This window comes from Callionymus lyra, chromosome 10 (assembly GCF_982586985.1).
Source record: "Callionymus lyra chromosome 10, fCalLyr1.hap1.1, whole genome shotgun sequence".
Lineage (NCBI taxonomy): Eukaryota > Metazoa > Chordata > Actinopteri > Syngnathiformes > Callionymidae > Callionymus > Callionymus lyra.
The window spans coordinates 2,546,310-2,568,701 of record NC_141827.1 but is presented as its reverse complement, the minus strand read 5'-3'; the positions used below and the strand labels follow the sequence as shown (position 1 = coordinate 2,568,701).

At 40.8% G+C, this 22,392-nt stretch overlaps 2 protein-coding genes and 1 pseudogene across 2 annotated transcripts; all 3 read right to left on the bottom strand.

Annotated features, from left to right (window-relative positions):
* Positions 1-286: 286 nt before the first annotated feature.
* On the bottom strand, positions 287-17,944 carry trpc4apa (transient receptor potential cation channel, subfamily C, member 4 associated protein a). The gene is made up of 17 exons (XM_087801241.1): positions 17,409-17,944; positions 16,177-16,305; positions 11,540-11,656; positions 11,417-11,474; positions 11,298-11,353; positions 11,112-11,240; positions 10,845-11,046; positions 10,592-10,777; positions 9,503-9,645; positions 9,314-9,445; positions 3,573-3,631; positions 3,332-3,517; positions 3,162-3,252; positions 2,862-3,002; positions 2,047-2,158; positions 1,668-1,987; positions 287-873 (listed from the first exon to the last, which is right to left on the bottom strand). Exons 1-17 carry the CDS (start codon positions 17,532-17,534, stop codon positions 736-738), a joined length of 2,325 nt encoding a protein of 774 aa, XP_087657367.1. The 5' UTR covers positions 17,535-17,944; the 3' UTR covers positions 287-735.
* Positions 12,524-12,598, bottom strand: LOC148069888 (small nucleolar RNA SNORD53/SNORD92; annotated as a pseudogene).
* A 519-nt stretch (positions 17,945-18,463) lies between the features above and the next one.
* Positions 18,464-21,599, bottom strand: sla2a (Src like adaptor 2a). Its single transcript, XM_087801242.1, has 7 exons — positions 21,330-21,599; positions 21,175-21,271; positions 20,146-20,232; positions 19,982-20,085; positions 19,024-19,176; positions 18,831-18,960; positions 18,464-18,775 (listed from the first exon to the last, which is right to left on the bottom strand). Exons 1-7 carry the CDS (start codon positions 21,400-21,402, stop codon positions 18,652-18,654), a joined length of 768 nt encoding a protein of 255 aa, XP_087657368.1. The 5' UTR covers positions 21,403-21,599; the 3' UTR covers positions 18,464-18,651.
* Positions 21,600-22,392: the final 793 nt, after the last annotated feature.

Here is a 22,392-nt window from a genome sequence, read left to right as displayed (position 1 = left end):
TCATTAGTTATATTGATTTAAAGTGTTTGACCTTGAATTACTGCAGAAAACATCGACTTCTATTAACATTTTTTTCTTCACGCGACACTTAACTTTAAAGATGATCTTAACTGTCAATCGAATGATCTTTGGTCGTCGACGACAAGAAACTTCTACGATGAACGCGTCGCAGAATCAAACGTTTTAAAAACAACTGAACCAGGAAGTGACGACTCAGGTTTGTTGTTGTTGTTGTTGTTGTTCTGTAGAAAGACTTCAAACCACTTTAGTCACAAACACACGTCGACACGAGCGCCTGCATAGTTTATTTTCATCCCAAAGCATCAACATCAACGAAACATTCTCTTACAAAATCAAACCTTTTTTTTCCAAAACCATGTTAAAATATAAAGCGAAAAAACAGAAACTGTGCAATAGTTTATTCTACAGTCGATCCTAAAACCACGAGTGAAGAACCGAGAAGTTAAAACTGACGTCGTGTGATTCGTACATATTTGATAGACTTTGTAAAGGATTTATAAAAAGGCTCTTTTGTCGTCGATCTAAAGCGAAACCAACACAGTCGTCCGTGAGGGGGGGGGGGGGGCGTGGACCTCCTCTTCCTCGAGAAGACGAAGGACGAGAAGAACATCAGGAGCCGATGATCCTCGTGAGAAGGTGCAGAAGAACCTCCAGCTCTGGCACCAACGACAGGCGTCCATTTTATTTCTCCTCCGCGGTTTTTATTCCGACTCGTCAAACGTCCAGCAGGTCCTTGTCCAGGTCCATGTAGGCCTCGTCGATGTAGCTGCTGATGGCGCTCGGGGAGGTCCGGTCCGAGTCCAGCAGAACCGACACCGTCTCCTTCCAGTAGCTGAAGCTGATGCACGAGCTCTGAGGACCAGTTTAGAACATTTATTCTCATTAAACTCACTTCATACTGAAACTGAAACCTTAGTATTTTTAAAATGTATTTATTCATTTATTTTTTTTATTTTTTTTACAGTTAAAATGAATCCTTTTTTAATGCATAGTATTTTAAATTCAATATAAATGTTGATATAAAAGTGTCATCAGACCAAACCAACAGAGCTCAGAGCTACTGATCAAACTTTCAACCAGTCATGTGACCTGCAGACGGTCATGTGACCTGCAGACGGTCATGTGACCTGCAGACGTTCATGTGACCTGCAGACGGCCATGTGACCTGCAGACGGTCATGTGACCTGCAGACGGTCATGTGACCTGCAGACGGTCATGTGACCTGCAGACGGTCATGTGACCTGCAGACGGTCATGTGACCTGCAGACGATCATGTGACCTGCAGACGATCATGTGACCTGCAGACGGTCATGTGACCTGCAGACGGTCATGTGACCTGCAGACGATCATGTGACCTGCAGACGATCATGTGACCTGCAGACGGTCATGTGACCTGCAGACGGTCATGTGACGACACAGAAGTGGTTCCGTTCTGATCCAGTAGCTCTGAGATCTGTTGGTTTGGTCTGGAGACACTTTTATATCAACATTTATATTGAATTTAAAATGGAATGAAATTCTAAACATTTTAACATTCAAAACATTCAAAACATTTTTGGAATTAAAAGATCAAACTGCAGGTAAAACTCATGATAATGAAAGTACTATTTCCTAAAAGACTTGAGGGTTAAAGGTCAATCACTCACGTTCTCCAGGCAGGTGCTGTCCTTGTCCTTGTTGAGGTAGTGTCTCTGCCAGAAGCGCAGCAGGTTGTGGAAGTTGTTGAGCAACGATCCCGGGAACTTGAGCGCGAACTCCTTCTGGCGCAGAGCGTCCAGGTAGGACGGCAGCTTGGACCTCCTGCGGGCCAGCATCAGGACCACCAGGCTGGTGTTCAGGCAGCTCACGTTCTCCTGCGTCAGCGTCTGCACGTTGATGATGTTGATGAGCCGGAACAGGAAGTCCAGGCGGTTCTCCACGCGAGCCATGTAGGACAGCAGGCGGCACTCGGACAGGACCTCCACCACTGAGGAGAACCAGGTGAGCTCAGGACCTTCAGGACCTTCAGGAGAGTCTCGTCCTCACCTTTCACGTCCTCCGTCTGAGACTCGAAGCGATCCAGAGACAGAACGATGCAGCGAACCAGCATGTTGGAGTCGACCAGAGAACTGTTGATCTGAGTCAAGAAGGTCTGGAACTGAACAGATGAAGGGATTAGAAGGAGGAGAAGAAGGAGGAGAAGAAAGAAATATTCGAAAGAACATTCATGAGGAGATGAAAAAGTGAACAAGGAAAGAAAGAGAAAAAAAAAATAGAAAAATAAGTAGATAAAGAGAAAATCTGAAGAAAACCAAAATAAAAAGTAGAAGAACATTAAAATAAAAGGGGAAAAGGTGGAGTAAACAAGTAAACAAGTAAACGAAAAAGAAAAAAGGGAAAAAGAAATGAAAGCAGAAGAATTTTTTTTTCTTGTAGAGAAAATCAAAGAAAAAAAAGAAAAGGACAAGAGAAAGAGTAAAAGAAAGAGTAAAATAAAAAATAAAATAAAGAATAAAAGTAAAAGAAAGAGTAAAAGAATAAAAGTAAAATAAAAGAAAGAATAAAAGTAAAATAAAAGAAAGAATAAAAGTAAAATAAAAGAAAGAATAAAAGTAAAATAAAAGAAAGAATAAAAGTAAAATAAAAGAAAGAATAAAAGTAAAATACAATAAAGAATAAAAGTAAAAGAAAGAGTAAAAGAAAGAATAAAAGTAAAATAAAAGAAAGAATAAAAGTAAAATAAAAGAAAGAATAAAAGTAAAAGAAAATAAAGAATAAAAGTAAAAGAAAAGAAAGAATAAAAGTAAAAGAAAAGAAAGAATAAAAGAAAGATATAAAGAATAGAAAAGTAATAAAACTACCTTCTCAGGCGTGTTGACATATTTGTTGAATCTCTTGAAGGCGTCGATGTTGAACTTCATTAATTCTCCCAGAAGATCGAAGTAACTTTGAAGAACATCTCTGGACGTGCAGCCGCTGTCGATGATGCAGTAGAGGATGTGCTGCGGGTCAGAGGTCAGAGGTCACGCTGGGCACAGTCAAGAATCTGTTGATACGATATATCGAAGTACCGTAGTAACATCGATCTATTGCGATACTACAGTAACTCGATATTTTCTCACAGCCCTAGTCAGAGGTCAGAGGTCAGAGGTGAGGTTTACCTCCAGCAGGCCTCGCTTCAGGAGGAACATCTGGTCGGCGTAGGACGTGGCTCCTCGCAGGAAACTCTCCACGGCTCTGGCCTGCCAGAACCTGCCAGACCAAAGCAACAGAGTGAATCGGTGAGGGCGCGACCTTGAGGTGAGGGCGCGACCTTGAGGCGTGGACGCACCTGAAGGACGAGTCTGGAGGCTCTCGCTTCATGACGCTCAGGAGTCTGGTCAGGAGACCCTTCTTCCCGTCGCACACCAGACTGCGGTCCGTGTTGACCAGAGCCTCCACCTCAGGGATGTTGGCCTTCATGGAGATGGCACTGAGCTCGTTCAGCTCCTGACTGTTGAGCAGCAGGTACTTGTTCCTGCGAGACACGAGTCACTTCCTGCAGCTCATGAGGACGGAGAAGAAGATCTTACTCGTGGTGATCGCTGAAGCTCTGCAGGAGTCTCAGGAACTGGATCTTGAAAGACGTTTCCTGTTCACAGAGAATGAGTCAGTAACAAGATCAAGTGACTCATGGATCGTCTGAGTGACTCGTGGATCATCATGATCACAAGACTCATGGATCATCATGATCACGAGACTCATGGATCATCATGATCACGAGACTCATGGATCATCATGATCACGAGACTCATGGATCATCATGATCACGAGACTCATGGATCATCATGATCACGAGACTCATGGATTATCGTGATCACGAGACTCGTGGATCATCATGATCACGAGACTCATGGATCATCATGATCACAAGACTCATGGATCACCATGATCATGTGGCTCATGGATCATCATGATCACGAGACTCATGGATCATCATGATCACGAGACTCATGGATCATCATGATCATGTGGCTCATGGATCATCATCATAACACGACTCATGGATCATCATCATAACACGACTCATGGATCATCATCATAACACGACTCATGGATCATCATCATAACACGACTCATGGATCATCATCATAACACGACTCATGGATCATCATCATAACATGACTCATGGATCATCATCATAACATGACTCATAGGGGGTCTTCATGGTAATGTGACTCATGGATCATCATAACACGACTCATAGGGGGTCTTCATGGTAATGTGACTCATGGATCATCATAACACGACTCATAGGGGGTCTTCATGGTAATGTGACTCATGGATCATCATAACACGACTCATAGGGGGTCTTCATGGTAATGTGACTCATGGATCATCATAACATGACTCATAGGGGGTCTTCAAGGTAATGTGACTCATGGATCATCATCATAACACGACTCATAGGGGGTCTTCATGGTAATGTGACTCATGGATCATCATAACACGACTCATAGGGGGTCTTCATGGTAATGTGACTCATGGATCATCATAACACGACTCATAGGGGGTCTTCATGGTAATGTGACTCATGGATCATCATAACATGACTCATAGGGGGTCTTCAAGGTAATGTGACTCATGGATCATCATAACATGACTCATAGGGGGTCTTCAAGGTAATGTGACTCATGGATCATCATAACATGACTCATAGGGGGGTCTTCAAGGTAATGTGACTCATGGATCATCATAACACGACTCATAGGGGGTCTTCAAGGTAATGTGACTCATGGATCATCATAACACGACTCATAGGGGGTCTTCAAGGTAATGTGACTCATGGATCATCATAACATGACTCATAGGGGGTCTTCATGGTAATGTGACTCATGGATCATCATAACACGACTCATAGGGGGTCTTCAAGGTAATGTGACTCATGGATCATCATAACACGACTCATAGGGGGTCTTCAAGGTAATGTGACTCATGGATCATCATAACATGACTCATAGGGGGTCTTCAAGGTAATGTGACTCATGGATCATCATAACACGACTCATAGGGGGTCTTCAAGGTAATGTGACTCATGGATCATCATAACACGACTCATAGGGGGTCTTCAAGGTAATGTGACTCATGGATCATCATAACACGACTCATAGGGGGTCTTCAAGGTAATGTGACTCATGGATCATCATAACACGACTCATAGGGGGTCTTCATGGTAATGTGACTCATGGATCATCATAACACGACTCATAGGGGGTCTTCAAGGTAATGTGACTCATGGATCATCATAACATGACTCATAGGGGGTCTTCAAGGTAATGTGACTCATGGATCATCATAACACGACTCATAGGGGGTCTTCAAGGTAATGTGACTCATGGATCATCATAACACGACTCATAGGGGGTCTTCAAGGTAATGTGACTCATGGATCATCATAACACGACTCATAGGGGGTCTTCAAGGTAATGTGACTCATGGATCATCATAACACGACTCATAGGGGGTCTTCAAGGTAATGTGACTCATGGATCATCATAACACGACTCATAGGGGGTCTTCAAGGTAATGTGACTCATGGATCATCATAACACGACTCATAGGGGGTCTTCAAGGTAATGTGACTCATGGATCATCATAACACGACTCATAGGGGGTCTTCAAGGTAATGTGACTCATGGATCATCATAACACGACTCATAGGGGGTCTTCATGGTAATGTGACTCATGGATCATCATAACACGACTCATAGGGGGTCTTCAAGGTAATGTGACTCATGGATCATCATAACACGACTCATAGGGGGTCTTCAAGGTAATGTGACTCATGGATCATCATAACACGACTCATAGGGGGTCTTCAAGGTAATGTGACTCATGGATCATCATAACACGACTCATAGGGGGTCTTCAAGGTAATGTGACTCATGGATCATCATAACACGACTCATAGGGGGTCTTCAAGGTAATGTGACTCATGGATCATCATAACACGACTCATAGGGGGTCTTCAAGGTAATGTGACTCATGGATCATCATAACACGACTCATAGGGGGTCTTCATGGTAATGTGACTCATGGATCATCATAACACGACTCATAGGGGGTCTTCAAGGTAATGTGACTCATGGATCATCATAACACGACTCATAGGGGGTCTTCAAGGTAATGTGACTCATGGATCATCATAACACGACTCATAGGGGGTCTTCAAGGTAATGTGACTCATGGATCATCATAACACGACTCATAGGGGGTCTTCAAGGTAATGTGACTCATGGATCATCATAACACGACTCATAGGGGGTCTTCAAGGTAATGTGACTCATGGATCATCATAACACGACTCATAGGGGGTCTTCAAGGTAATGTGACTCATGGATCATCATAACACGACTCATAGGGGGTCTTCAAGGTAATGTGACTCATGGATCATCATAACACGACTCATAGGGGGTCTTCATGGTAATGTGACTCATGGATCATCATAACACGACTCATAGGGGGTCTTCAAGGTAATGTGACTCATGGATCATCATAACACGACTCATAGGGGGTCTTCAAGGTAATGTGACTCATGGATCATCATAACACGACTCATAGGGGGTCTTCAAGGTAATGTGACTCATGGATCATCATAACACGACTCATAGGGGGTCTTCAAGGTAATGTGACTCATGGATCATCATAACACGACTCATAGGGGGTCTTCAAGGTAATGTGACTCATGGATCATCATAACACGACTCATAGGGGGTCTTCAAGGTAATGTGACTCATGGATCATCATAACACGACTCATAGGGGGTCTTCAAGGTAATGTGACTCATGGATCATCATAACACGACTCATAGGGGGTCTTCAAGGTAATGTGACTCATGGATCATCATAACACGACTCATAGGGGGTCTTCATGGTAATGTGACTCATGGATCATCATAACACGACTCATAGGGGGTCTTCAAGGTAATGTGACTCATGGATCATCATAACACGACTCATAGGGGGTCTTCAAGGTAATGTGACTCATGGATCATCATAACACGACTCATAGGGGGTCTTCAAGGTAATGTGACTCATGGATCATCATAACACGACTCATAGGGGGTCTTCAAGGTAATGTGACTAATGGATCATCATAACACGACTCATAGGGGGTCTTCAAGGTAATGTGACTCATGGATCATCATAACACGACTCATAGGGGGTCTTCAAGGTAATGTGACTCATGGATCATCATAACACGACTCATAGGGGGTCTTCAAGGTAATGTGACTCATGGATCATCATAACACGACTCATAGGGGGTCTTCATGGTAATGTGACTCATGGATCATCATAACACGACTCATAGGGGGTCTTCAAGGTAATGTGACTCATGGATCATCATAACACGACTCATAGGGGGTCTTCAAGGTAATGTGACTCATGGATCATCATAACACGACTCATAGGGGGTCTTCAAGGTAATGTGACTCATGGATCATCATAACACGACTCATAGGGGGTCTTCAAGGTAATGTGACTCATGGATCATCATAACACGACTCATAGGGGGTCTTCAAGGTAATGTGACTCATGGATCATCATAACACGACTCATAGGGGGTCTTCAAGGTAATGTGACTCATGGATCATCATAACACGACTCATAGGGGTCTTCATGGTAATGTGACTCATGGATCATCATAACACGACTCATAGGGGGTCTTCAAGGTAATGTGACTCATGGATCATCATAACACGACTCATAGGGGTCTTCATGGTAATGTGACTCATGGATCATCATAACACGACTCATAGGGGGTCTTCAAGGTAATGTGACTCATGGATCATCATAACACGACTCATAGGGGGTCTTCAAGGTAATGTGACTCATGGATCATCATAACACGACTCATAGGGGGTCTTCAAGGTAATGTGACTCATGGATCATCATAACACGACTCATAGGGGGTCTTCAAGGTAATGTGACTCATGGATCATCATAACACGACTCATAGGGGTCTTCAAGGTAATGTGACTCATGGATCATCATAACACGACTCATAGGGGTCTTCATGGTAATGTGACTCATGGATCATCATAACACGACTCATAGGGGGTCTTCAAGGTAATGTGACTCATGGATCATCATAACATGACTCATAGGGGGTCTTCAAGGTAATGTGACTCATGGATCATCATAACATGACTCATAGGGGGGTCTTCAAGGTAATGTGACTCATGGATCATCATAACACGACTCATAGGGGGTCTTCAAGGTAATGTGACTCATGGATCATCATAACACGACTCATAGGGGGTCTTCAAGGTAATGTGACTCATGGATCATCATAACACGACTCATAGGGGGTCTTCAAGGTAATGTGACTCATGGATCATCATAACACGACTCATAGGGGGTCTTCAAGGTAATGTGACTCATGGATCATCATAACACGACTCATAGGGGGTCTTCAAGGTAATGTGACTCATGGATCATCATAACACGACTCATAGGGGGTCTTCAAGGTAATGTGACTCATGGATCATCATAACACGACTCATAGGGGTCTTCATGGTAATGTGACTCATGGATCATCATAACACGACTCATAGGGGGTCTTCAAGGTAATGTGACTCATGGATCATCATAACATGACTCATAGGGGGTCTTCAAGGTAATGTGACTCATGGATCATCATAACATGACTCATAGGGGGGTCTTCAAGGTAATGTGACTCATGGATCATCATAACACGACTCATAGGGGGTCTTCAAGGTAATGTGACTCATGGATCATCATAACACGACTCATAGGGGGTCTTCAAGGTAATGTGACTCATGGATCATCATAACACGACTCATAGGGGGTCTTCAAGGTAATGTGACTCATGGATCATCATAACACGACTCATAGGGGGTCTTCAAGGTAATGTGACTCATGGATCATCATAACACGACTCATAGGGGGTCTTCAAGGTAATGCGACTCATGGATCATCATAACACGACTCATAGGGGGTCTTCAAGGTAATGTGACTCATGGATCATCATAACACGACTCATAGGGGGTCTTCAAGGTAATGTGACTCATGGATCATCATAACACGACTCATAGGGGGTCTTCAAGGTAATGTGACTCATGGATCATCATAACACGACTCATAGGGGGTCTTCAAGGTAATGTGACTCATGGATCATCATAACACGACTCATAGGGGGTCTTCAAGGTAATGTGACTCATGGATCATCATAACACGACTCATAGGGGGTCTTCAAGGTAATGTGACTCATGGATCATCATAACACGACTCATAGGGGGTCTTCAAGGTACCGGGCTACAGTCGCAGTTCTCGTTCTGTCCGTGGACGACATGATTGGACGCCGTGAACTTCCTCCAGATGAGTTTGTCGAACAGGTTGTTCAGACCCGGGATCAGTCGGAACTCTGCCAACATCTTGTGGACCTGAAGGAGCACAAGGGTCAACGGGGGGTTTTCCTCGGACGGTTCCGGTCCACGTACCTGGTTCCTCTGGCGGCCCATGAGCAGAACACACAGAACATACAGAACTTCTACTTTGTACATGATCTCGTGGACGATCTTCATGGACTGAGGGAGTCGGTGCCTCAGAGGACTGGTGGCCAGAGAACTCTCGTCCGAGGATTCTGCTCGTCGACACATCAATCAAAACATTCACATCAACAAACACATCCTAAAGTCTGTCAATCACTGAAGAAACTTCAAATATTTTTAAACTTCAAATACGTTTAAACTTTTCTTCACTAAATGGAAGTAAAGTTGAAGAAATAAAGAGCATGAAGTGAGTTTTTAATTCTTCATTATTTTTATTATTCCTTTTATTTTCTGCAGTTGTTTTGCTTGTTTACCAGTATTTTCTCTCCAAACGTTCACTTTTAACAGTTTTCGTACGAATTAATGTTTTTTTAACGACCAGAGAAACGACTATTTTCTCGTGTTTTGTTCAAGAATCACTTTGAACACAAACGTTCTTTCATGAGCAACATTGACTTCTTTTTATCTTCCTTCTCCTGATAAACAGATAAACTGATTTCTTCTAGAAGTTCACACTGATCGACCAATCACAGGCCAGGACAGTGATGACATCACGATTCAAGCCTCCAATAGACGATCCTGAACCATTACAATCTCAGAGGATGATACTAGTTCAACAACAGCGACACCTACAGGCGGATGAGAGAAGCTCTTGCGATACAAATATTTAACATTTTAACTTGATTTGTTGTTTAAGTTCTTTGTTAACCTGGTCTGAGAAACATGTTTACAAATAAATATTTCTACTCACTAGCTCAGAGCAACCACTTAATAATTGTCTTGTCATGTTTATTGTCGTCATCAATATTTTATTCATTTTCATGCTTATTTAATTGTCATTGTTTAAAATCCATCATGGTTTTTGTTGTTGTTTTAATAGTGATAACTTTATTTAATGCGTTTGTTCCTCTTTATTGAGAACTTCCTCCTCATCGTGGGAAGAACGAAGATCAAGATCTTAATAAAGTTGTGCGACTAGATTCAGTTTCCACATGTTTCTAGTGAAGACGACGCGAGAACCTTCAGCCGGACTCTCACCTGTGCTGCTCTGCTCCGCCTCCTCCGTGGCCATCTGCATGAGCGCGTCCAGCACCAGAGCGTTGTCCAGCCAGGTGTACCAGTCCTCCAGCTCCTGCAGGAAGTTGGCGCCCGTCGCCTCCGACACCTTCCTGGTGGCCAACTTGCACAGACGCTCGATGAAGCCGGGGATGTTGAGCAGAGTCACTGTGGAGCAGGTGGAGCACGTGTCAACAAAGATCAACATTGTTATTGTGATTATTGTTGGGGTCACCTTGGTTGACCTCTGCCCTCGACGGGCTGGCGTTTCGTTTCTGTTGTGCGTTCTTGGCCAACAGGGTGTGTTTGTCGTCGTTGCCGACGTCGGGCTCCGAGATGGTGACGGACAGGATGCGGCAGAAGTTGGCGAGCTGCTGCTGGTCGAAGCTCTGGACCAGACCGGACAGGTTGGGGATTCCTTCCAAGTGAATCATCTCCTGCGAACACAGAAGCACGAGGTCGGACGACGGCGCCTCGAGCGGGTCTTTCGAGTCTTTCGAACCTTCTTGACGCCGAGGATGTCTTCGATCAGGGTCGCCGTCTGAAGAAACGTCTTCTTGTTGGTCATCAGGGAGAAGAGGAACAGGACGAAGTCGTCTCGAGCCGCCAGACTTCTCGTGACCCCCTCCGTCTGTGGAGCCACGTTGGATCAGCACAAGCCTTGACCCCTGACCTTGAAGGTACTTACACAGATGCAACAGTTGTAGAGAACACTAAGGCAGTCCTTGACCAGGTCGTCGTTCACTGCGGCGACAACAACACATGGTCAGACCCGATCACAGTGAGTCTAGTTTCTCAAGGTCTTACTCTGAGGTTTCTTCTTCTGCAGGGTGAGCGTGGGCCTCATCAAGATCTCCACCAGCAGCTTCAGGTGAGAGACGGGTCAAGGGTCATTTGAGAAAAGAAGCGACAAACGTGTCGTGAACTCACGTCGACGCCGCCGAACAGGTCGAAGATGTACGTGTTGGGGAAGGTGGATTCCTGAGCCGCCTTCCTGTCCTCTGTGACGAACGACATGGCCTCCATCGACAGGTCGGAGGACAACATCTGCAACAGGAACACATCAGAACCTTCATGAAAACAATACTTTCTCCATCAGCAGATGTGACACGTTTATATGGTTCAGAAAACATTGTATCTGCATTTTTTAAATGTACATATAAACAAATATTCACAATGTTTGTTTGTTTGTTTACGTGTTGTAATTTAACTTCTGGCCTCTGGATGGCAGCAGCCAGTACATCCTCCACAGTTAAATGAGCGATACAATCTGGTGATGACTGAGGACGAGAGGATACAATGAGTCCAGCAGATTTCAAAGCTGATGTTTGGACATATTTTGGTTTGAAAACAAATGAAAGTAGTTACGACTTCGTCAAGAGTCATGTGGTCAGTAAATACTACAAAACCAGAGTCAAGTACTGGACTGTACTACACATATATACTCGTTACTACACTATCACAACACCAGAGTCAAGTACTGGACAATACTACACATATATACTTGTTACTACACTATCACAACACCAGAGTCAAGTACTGGACAATACTACACATATATATACTTGTTACTACACTATCACAACACCAGAGTCAAGTACTGGACAATACTACACATATATACTTGTTACTACACTATCACAACACCAGAGTCAAGTACTGGACAATACTACACATATATACTTGTTACTACACTATCACAACACCACAGTCAAGTACTGGACAATACTACACATATATACTTGTTACTACACTATCACAACACCACAGTCAAGTACTGGACAATACTACACATATATACTTGTTACTACACTATCACAACACCACAGTCAAGTACTGGACAATACTACACAGACACCTTCCATACGGTAAATGAATGACAGGTGAAAACAGTCAAATGGTTCTAGAACTCTTCTGGTCAGACAGCCAAGAGTGACGTCACAGGACTTCAGTCAAGAATGCGAAACCTTTGGAACATCATCATCCCAGAAACAATCGTGAATTTATCATCATATGAACCAGAAACACTTTCAAATGCATTCATGTTATTTTTAATGCACAACACCAGAGTCAAGTACTGGACAATACTACACATATATACTTGTTACTACAGTATCACAACACCAGAGTCAAGTACTGGACAATACTACACATATATACTTTTTACTACACTATCACAACACCAGAGTCAAGTACTGGACAATACTACACATATATGCTTGTTACTACACTATCACAACACCAGAGTCAAGTACTGGACAATACTACACATATATACTTGTTACTACAGTATCACAACACCAGAGTCAAGTACTGGACAATACTACACATATATACTTGTTACTACACTATCACAACACCAGAGTCAAGTACTGGACAATACTACACATATATACTTGTTACTACAGTATCACAACACCAGAGTCAAGTACTGGACAATACTACACATATATCCTTGTTTCTACAGTATCACAGTTTAACTTATCGTTTATCCTGTATCGTGAGAAGTATTGCAAGACTCTGCACAATATTCACTGTCAGTACATTTGTGCCAGAAACGTCATAAAAGTTTCCAATGACACCTGAAGACGACTTTAAACTCAGCCGAGCATCAAACCAACGATCCTGCAAAGTAAGTTAATTTTATCTAATGATGGTTTGTTGAAAATCAGTGGATTTTGTTCATATCGTGAACTTTGAAGTCGTCAGTATTTAAGAGAAGATAAGGAACAGAGATAATTGTCAACATTAATTCACTTCAAATAACAGTAAAACTTGGGTTTAAAGAAATACCTTTGATACTCCCTGTTAAGGACAGTTTGTTGATGTTAATAGATTTTTTGTAAGATTGTGTTCGACACGACGGCTCATCAGACAAGAAGACACTTGTGATAAGAGCTTCACTGTCATCATCAGACATCTTGTGTAACATCAGCTTCTCTTTTGGTGTGAAAGTCATGATGAAGACAGATTCGTTTTTGACACTTTGTCAAATATTTATTATGACTTGTGATGTTTTTTAACTGGAACACACACACCTCACTTAATTAAGCATTAAAATAAACATTACAACACCCAAGATGTCTTGGTCGATATTTACAAATATAACATTTGAGTTACTTTAATTCATTTATGGTAGTGTTTAGTTAAGGAACATACAAGGTTAAATATTTGTCACGTTCATATTTGATTAATGAAAGTGTTGAAAAAAAAAGGTCAAAGGTCAGATTGGTTGTTTTTACATTTGGATAAATGTAATAAAGGACATCATCACCATGTAGCTTTTATAAATCAAGATCAAAGGTTTAAGCTTCATAAGTATCGACGTCATTGAGGGATTGAATATTCGAGGAAAACCATAGAACGAACGACTTCTTCACGTCTGAGTCTAGTAACAGGTAAGAAACACCATCTTTTTCAACCATATTTCAATTGTTTATTTCAAAGTTATTCTAGTCTAGTTGTTGTGATCAGGATTCTTCTATTAAACTGTGATTCTCTGGTACAGTCTGACCCGGTTCATCAATACTTGTTCGATGTCGCGTCACAAACACAAATGTATGAAGCTTGTCATATTCTGTCTTTAAACATTTAATACAAATCAAGACTTCTAGTAGTTGTTTACGTCATAAATGTAAAGTCATACAATTTTCACCTCCAAAAACGATCACCTACAACTAATGAATAACAAAACATACATATAATACAAGTTAAACTAGAGCTCGATATCGTGTTGTCGTATTTTTATCCAGATATTGAAATTCAAGATATTAATGTCGCAAAACCAACAATATCACTCCTAGATATTCCTGCTCATCCTAGTTAGGTAGAACTTTATTGATCCTCAGCAGGTCTCCTTCGGGAAGTTAGTTTTTTCCCCCAAATTATCCACAGCAAATACAGCAATTTTTCATTAAAAATAATCAAAATAGAATAAGAACAAGAACAAAGAGAAATAAAGAGAAAGAACAAGATGATACAATCTAAAGTCTAAAGACAAAGAACTTAGATCAAAGAAAAACAACAAAGACAAAGGATACAAAGATTAACATAGAACAGAACATCCAGATACTCTCACTCCACTCCTGCCCCTGAACTCAGAATTGTACAATTTAATAGCCCGAGGAATGAATGAGTCCTTGAGTCTATTTGTTTTGCACCTGGGAGGAGCATTCGTGCTTCATCTGCTTCTCTGCTCACTGATGACAGTGTTCAGAGGATGACTGTCATCATCATGATGGACAGTAGTTTGTTCAGTGATCTCCTCTCAGCAACTGTCACCAGTGAGTCCAGCTTCATTCCAACCACAGAACCAGCCCTCCTGATCAACCTGTCCAACACTGGCCACCACAGACTGGTAGAACATGCAGAGGAGCTTCTTGAAGATGTTAAATGATCGAAGCCTCCTCAGAAAGTACAGTCTACTCTGAACCTTCTTATATACATGGTCTGCGAATTAATGGAGCAGCAAAGTCACTCTCACCGTTCTGGCCAAACACGAACCTCCTTTGTCGTTGGCTGATTCTATTCAATCGACGCAAACATCGAAACAACAACACCTGCACCAAGAGTTTATTACTATGAGAGAGAAAACACAAGTTTTCAGTCGTCATAGAATCATAGAAAAGTTTGAGTTAAGTTTAAGACACTTTAAATAAAATTGAATTAAGTGCCGATACATTCATCAGAGTTACTCCACGATTCGACGTCCACCAGACGAATCTAAAAGACTCTAACATATAATATTAATAGAGATGCTTCAAGGTCACTCAAGTTTCCTCGTAGAGAAGAGTCAGTACCTCGGTCGACATCCAACATGGTCAGAGGTCTGGAGGTTTTTTGTGTCATTGACTGTGTTTACAAAGACTAGGGATTTTGTTTCAGTACTTCTGTGCAACATTAAACAATTTTGAACATCTTTATAGGAATATAAAATATCATTTTACTTTCAACAAGTTGTAGTATAAAATACATATACTGACTACTTTAACTAGAAACTGCTTCATTCATTAGTTATCATAACATGTATTACTGAGAGTGATTTGTAATAAATAAAGCAGTGATTTATACATTATCTATGTATTATTTTTATTTTCCGAAAAAGAATTGTCACTTTTCGTGATTAAATGTCACTGAACCGATTCATATTGTAATCGAGATTTCTTGAAGAAAGATGTGAAATTTTGTCTTAATCATTCAGTCTAAAAATAAACAAATCTTAAATGTAATCACAAAGAAGTTTACTCATAGTTTTATAGCCATTTAAAATGTTTTAATTGAACAGTTAATCATTAACAATGTTTATATATAACTCAATTTTCTAGTTATACTCCCATGACTGAACAAATGAATGTTTTCATGCTTTAACAAAAGCATCAGAAACAGAAACATCTACCGTCAGCGTTGATGAAAAAAACATCGTCACCTGCTCCATTATCGAGCAAACATTTGACATTGAACTCTGCCAAGCTGAGCAAAGTCTGGGCCTGAGAGGAAAACATTCTTATAGATCGAGAGTCAAGGATCCAACAGCAGGTTGAGAAGGACATGGACGGGCCGGTAAATACCGTGAGAAGGCTGTGTGCTTGTGAGAGGTCACTGTTGGGATGGCTGCTCTCGTAGAGCTTCTGCAGCAGAGTCGGGATTCCATTCCACTTCGCCCGCTTGTCCCGCTCCTGTAGAAGACCTCCAGGCAGCTGTGAGAGCACCGGAAATAAATATGTATCATAATGTACATCCAATGTTATCCACGTATATACAAGGTGTGACATAAATCCATCAGGTTTAACCTCATAAATAAAATATAGAAAACCTTAAAAACATGAAAGATTCTAGTTCGTTCCTGAAGTTTGTGACTGACTTGTTGATATTATGTCGTTTATTTAAGCTGAAATATTGAAAATCCAAACCAGTATCTGTGTTGAAACGATCGACCACGAAGTAAGACGAGAATCAAAATGTAAATCCATAACAATGTGACCTGAAGCTAAATCTAAATGACATTTGAGTGAAGATGCGTTCAATGTCAGACCATTGATAGTTCAGAGTGTGTGTTCAAGATCACCTCTTGTTTACTTCTTAAGATCAGCCATTTTCTCACAGCCCTGTCAGTTCATACACACTTGTTAAAGTTTGAGGTCGTTAGTTTCTCACCATCAGACTTACAAACTACACGTTTGAATAATAAAGTCAAAATATAAAATGTTGACACAAAAGTCATGGATGCGATGTTTGAATCTTAAAGTGATACTTAATATGAACTCCTGCTACTTTATTGTGTTTATTATCTTCGGGGACAACAGTGTGTTCGAGCAACTCGTCAGAAACACAAGTTAAAAGACATTAAAAGCCTCCATGTTTAGAAAAGGCTCTTATTGTGGTTTCCATGTTCTTACGTCATCAGAGCTTCAGCTGGGTTAGCTTCGAGCTAACTGTCGCTTCTGCTCGCCTTGACTCACGGGTTAACAGCGACACGAGTCACTAACTAGTTTAAACCAAGTCCATCCTCGTGGTAACTAGTCGTCTGGTTAGTGACCGAGTCGTTTGGAAGCGATTTAGACCTGGAATAGCATGGCCTCCGATGCTAAGCTAACGCGGAGCTAACAACAAAGGCTCAGGTGAAAACAGCGACACACGGAACATTGTTTTGGTTTTAATAAACGTGTAACAACAACACAAGTGTGTGTCGAGGTGCACGACCCGTGCGTCTCACGCACACACTGGTCCAGAACAGCGCAGATCGCAGGACGTGTTGGTTCTGATCCACTTGTCAAGAGATACCTGTGCGGTCTGAGCTCACCTGAGTCCCGCGGATGAAGCTGCGGCCTGAGACTCTGCTGGACGCGAGGTTCGCCACGATGTTGCTTCGACGGTTCCTGCGCGTCCCCGCAGAAGAGGGGGACTCGAACCCCACAAGTGTCGCCATTCTTTCTTCTTCTGCTCTCGCTGCTGGGCCAGGAAGCGGAAGCCTTTGATCGAGTGCGGAGGTGATATGGCGACACTTAGCGGCGAAGATGTGAAACTACAACAACCCATGACGACATGTTGGTTTCTTTTTGCCAAAATTGCATATTTTAACGTTTATGCCAATTCATGATTTTATTTAATAAGACTAAAGGGCGAATCTGTCAAAGAGAATAAGAAGATATTCCGCATTTGATTTTTTATTTCCCCAAAACAAAAATAATTGAGTGATTCAGAAAGTTTTTAGTTAAAGTTACTTAAATGTCAAATTAAAAGTCACATAATTGATTAAAATACATATTTCCACGTGCATACATATACATTTAAAATGGATTCCATTTTTAATTTGCGAATTGGAAAATTACATTTAGAATATAATATATGAAACTTTTTATCTACAGTATCTAATACTCTTTTTTTTTTAATATATTCTTTTTGTCACATCAAACAACTGACTTTAAACAATGATGAGAAATCACTTTTTTATTGTCATTACAAGAGAAGCAGAGTTTAAAATCATGTCGGGTCCGACGACACAAGTCAAGAGATCAGACGTGAAAATGTTTTATCTCTCAAGGTCAGAGTTCACTCAGATGCTCCTACGACTCTTTCCCACAGCAGTGATGAAGAATAATAAGTGATTAGAAAATATCATAACATGATCATTTTTCCTTCATGTTTTTATGAGTGAATTATTCATCTTTTTAAATCATTTTTAAACATATATTAAATCTTTGATCACGTTTGTTTGGATCTGTTATAAACTCATGTTTCTCTTCAAGATAAATAAAACATACATCAAATAAAGTGCAAAATGACAATTATTTCTAATCATGAACTGAGACGTACAGTGTTGGGAAGTTTATCGTCTTGAAAGAAATGAAAATAAACTCCAGTATCGACTTTTATTTTGTCATTAAATAAGAACAAACATAAATAATACGCTCAGAAAACATTCAGAAGCTGCTCTTGTTTGGAAAAACAGTCAGTTCTGGAAAAAGCAGCTGAAAAAGACATAAAAATGTGAAAGATTCCGTCTGTTGGCTTTTCAAAATAAAAGTCCTTCCGTCCACACTTGCTCAAGAGTCCCAGCCGTGGTCGGTTCCTTCCGTCAGCTGGATGTAGGAGCTGATGGCCTCCCGCAGACCTTCGCTGACCAGAGAGTTCTCGGAGCCGCTCCTCTTCCTCCTGAAGATGGCCGACCTGCAACACACTCGGTCACACACTGGCGTGTTGGACAGGATTTGAACCTGCTCACCTGCTCACGTCCTTCCAGTTGATGGTGGGTCTCCTGACGGCCACGGGTGCAGGGCGGGTCTGAGCCGGGCCGTCCAGACCCCGGATGAAGCAGGGCCGCCTCAGCAGACAACACAGTCCGTCGGACGACTCTGTCGATCAAACCAGGCTGTCAATCAAACCACGCTGTCAATCAAACAGGTGTGGCGACGCACCTGAGTAGTGTTGCACCAGGTGCTGCAGCGAGGGGAAGGTGAGCGCAGGTGAGATGTAGAGCCAGCGGTTCTGGAGGCGACAGATGCGATAATGCTTCACACAGTCCTGCTGAGAACTGCTGCTCGTCCACAGAACCGAGAGAGAGAACGAGTCTGAAGGAAGACGAGACAACAGTCAGAGACGAGGATACGTTTGATTTTGAAAAGATTTCAGCTTATTTTAGTGGAAAATCAATCAAGAGAATACTTTAAGAATTTATTTACTAAAAGGTAAAAATTGAATCTACAAATTACAATTTATTTCATTATATTTATGTATATTTTGTTTTTGTTGTATTATTTTAAACATGTTCCTCCTTTTTTTCAATCTTCAACAAAAACCCGTTTTTTTTATTCTTCTTTAATTTTCATATTAAATTGCAAAATGTATAAATTTATTATAACAAGAAAATAGTGAAAGAATCTAAATTAAAATACAAAAAGTGATTCTATAAATTATAATTAATTATAATTACAATCTAGTTCATCCGTCCAAAGTCCAGGGACCAGAATATTTTATATAAAATGATTAAATTAAATATATATATTTATACACATTGACGTACAATCTAAAGTCTATGAATACAAAATATATTAAAAAAACAACATTTTTTAACATTATTTTTGATCATTTGTTCTAATGCGTTACAAGTCGTTCAGGCTTTAATCTAACGATCGATCGATAATAAACCAAAAATAATCTATTAACCAATAAAAACACTCGATTCCTCAACATTGTAAATTAAAAGCACGTCAACATTTTACAACATTCTTTTAATTAAAAACATTTTATTATTCTTTAAAGACGATAAGACAATTTTTCATTGACCGTAATAATAATATTGATAATAAACCACATTCAGTTTCCTAGAGCTTCACCCTCACGACCTTCGACCTCGAACGGATGGACGCGACTCACCGATGCTGGTCTCTGACTCTCGGACCAGAAACGCCCCCTTGTGGTTGTTAGGCAGCATGAGCAGCTCCACGGCCTTGAACCTGCTGATGCCCAAGAACAACCACCTGGAAGAGAACCCAGGTCAGAGGTCGAGCCAGGAGGTCGCGAGCGGCGCCGACACTGACCCGTGAGAGACTCTGGACGTGTAGTTGTTGGGAACGTAGCTCTCTCTGCCGGTGCTGCAGGACCGGACCGTCATGAAGTCGCCGTCGCTGTCACACACAGAACCAGGTTGCCATGGAAACACTTGATTCATTTAGATGTTTGTGCTCATGACGAATATCAACGTATGAAAATAAAAGTTAAAGTTTGTTTTAAAAGCAAATTAAATGAGTTTGTTAACAAAACTTGACAAAGAAACTTTTGAGTTTGTGTTTCTGACAAAAGAACGACAAACATTTTTAATTCTGACACGAGATTAGATTCTAACGTCAGTCGAAGCTTCTTCCAGTGATTTTGTTCTGAAATATGAGTAAAAATATTTGTTTTCTTGTTGTTTCACTAACATCACGTTATTTTTTGATTATGTTCTTTTTCCAAGAGAAGAAAAGAAAATGTTACATTTGTTGACAGAAGATAAAATTCTATATTTCTTTTAAATCTCAGGTGAAGACCCTCGGGTTCGCCCCGGGGCCTCCTCCTAGTTACACCACTGAGGGACTCGTATTGAAGCCGATCGTTGATCATTGATGTCATTAAAATGAAAGAAAAGATGAAAAGTTAACATTAAATGCATTGAAATTATTAGTATTTGAATAGTTTCTGAAGAAAATGTTTCAACAGAAAAACACAGGAAGTGAAAAAAAACGACATTTGAATTAAATTAAATTAATTGATGTTAATAAATATTTGAATAAAAAAATGTATTAGAAACCCGATTTAAACTTGAATGAATAATATAAATTATAATAGTTATTATAAACAGTCAAACATGGTAATAATATTGTATTTAAGTTGAAAAACGTTAAGTTGATACACAAAGAGAAATAAACCTGTTTATAATAAATACAATTGAAATGAGAACATTTTATTTTCAACATAGAAATAAATATTAAAACTACGTAAAGAGATAAAATGCATCTTCAACAATAATAAAACAAACATTTTAACCTGAGCTTCAATACATGTCACGTGTGATCGAGTGTCAATCAAACCTGGAGATGACGTCGAGTCTCTCACCGATGACGAGGCTGAGCTCGGTGTGAGCGAAGGACGGATAGTTGTGCAGAGACACGGTCACGGAGTCTGGAGCTGCAGAAGCCTCGTTTAAAACAAGACTTGAACTCAAACTTCAGGTGTGCTCGTGTACCTGCGCTCGCGGGCTCAGGTGAGTTCTCCAGAACCGTCCTCGTGGACCCGCTCCTGGTGGGACAGATGCCCATGTTCGCAGAAGAGATGATTGACAGCTCGGCTCGAGCAGGTTCTTCTCGCAGGTTCTTCTCGGACTGAGGTTCGATGAATGAAGAGTTTGTCTCTGAGTTCGCAGCTGCTACTTCCGGTGCCGCCTCTTCCGGTGACTCTTATTTTGAAGTATTAATAGAGTCTTGTTGTTGACGCGTGACGTCACAGGTCCGCCACATGTTCCTGCCAAGCTTGAAATAAAAGAGCATTTATGTCAAAATTAACATTTTAAATTCAACACTAAATAAGGTTTTTGTAGTTTTTCTCTTATTTAAGATTTTAGTTTTAGGATTTATGTGAAAATAAAACACATTTAAACCAAAATAAACCTTCAAATTAAACATTAATTAATGAATAAAACACAACTGTTTTATTTGATCACATTAATCTAATGGTTTCACCTCCAACTGTTTCTGTTGCTTCTATAAAGGTTGTGGTCTTGAGTTGTCGGAGTGAAACCCGTGTTCAGGCTCACTTTGAACATTGTTCTGGTGAATCATTTCTTTCTTCCACAGATTTTCACAAAAGACACAAAAATGATTTGCACTAACATTTCAATCTTCTGCATCAATAATGATCTTAAAAAATTATTTTATTTTTTGAGAGAATAAAAAAGATGAATTTAACATTTTATTACATATAAATGATTAAACTCTCACTTATTTTGTTTGATCCTAAAGATATTTTTTTTCAGCTTGAATTTTAATCAATGAACCGAAACATCGTTCATGAGTTTCTACGACTAGAATCTTCAACCGTCCTAAATGTTGGTGTGAGGCGACCTTCGACACCTGACCTTTGACCTGCAGACGACGAGGAGCCGCTTCTGTCTTCTGGGGTTAATTTCAACGTCACTGCTGTTGTTGCAGCCTGGGTGGTCAGGTGGTGTGTGTGTGTGTGTGTGTGTGTGTGTGTGTGTGTGTGTGTGTGTGTGTGTGGGGGTGGGTGTGTGTGTGTGTGTGTGTGTGTGT

Bases quoted from the DNA above. Each gene is read 5' to 3' on its own strand.
- trpc4apa (XM_087801241.1), bottom strand. From the start codon at position 17,534: ATGGCGACACTTGTGGGGTTCGAGTCCCCCTCTTCTGCGGGGACGCGC. The intron at 11,047-11,111 runs GTTCGAAAGACT...CTGTGTTCGCAG, and splicing joins ACATCCTCGGCGTCAAGAAG to GAGATGATTCACTTGGAAGG. The intron at 3,632-9,313 runs GTACCTTGAAGA...CTCTGTGAACAG, and splicing joins AGAACTGCGACTGTAGCCCG to GAAACGTCTTTCAAGATCCA.
- sla2a (XM_087801242.1), bottom strand. From the start codon at position 21,402: ATGGGCATCTGTCCCACCAGGAGCGGGTCCACGAGGACGGTTCTGGAG. The intron at 21,272-21,329 runs GTACACGAGCAC...AGGCTTCTGCAG, and splicing joins ACCTGAGCCCGCGAGCGCAG to CTCCAGACTCCGTGACCGTG. The intron at 20,086-20,145 runs GTCAGTGTCGGC...GTTCTCTTCCAG, and splicing joins ACGTCCAGAGTCTCTCACGG to GTGGTTGTTCTTGGGCATCA.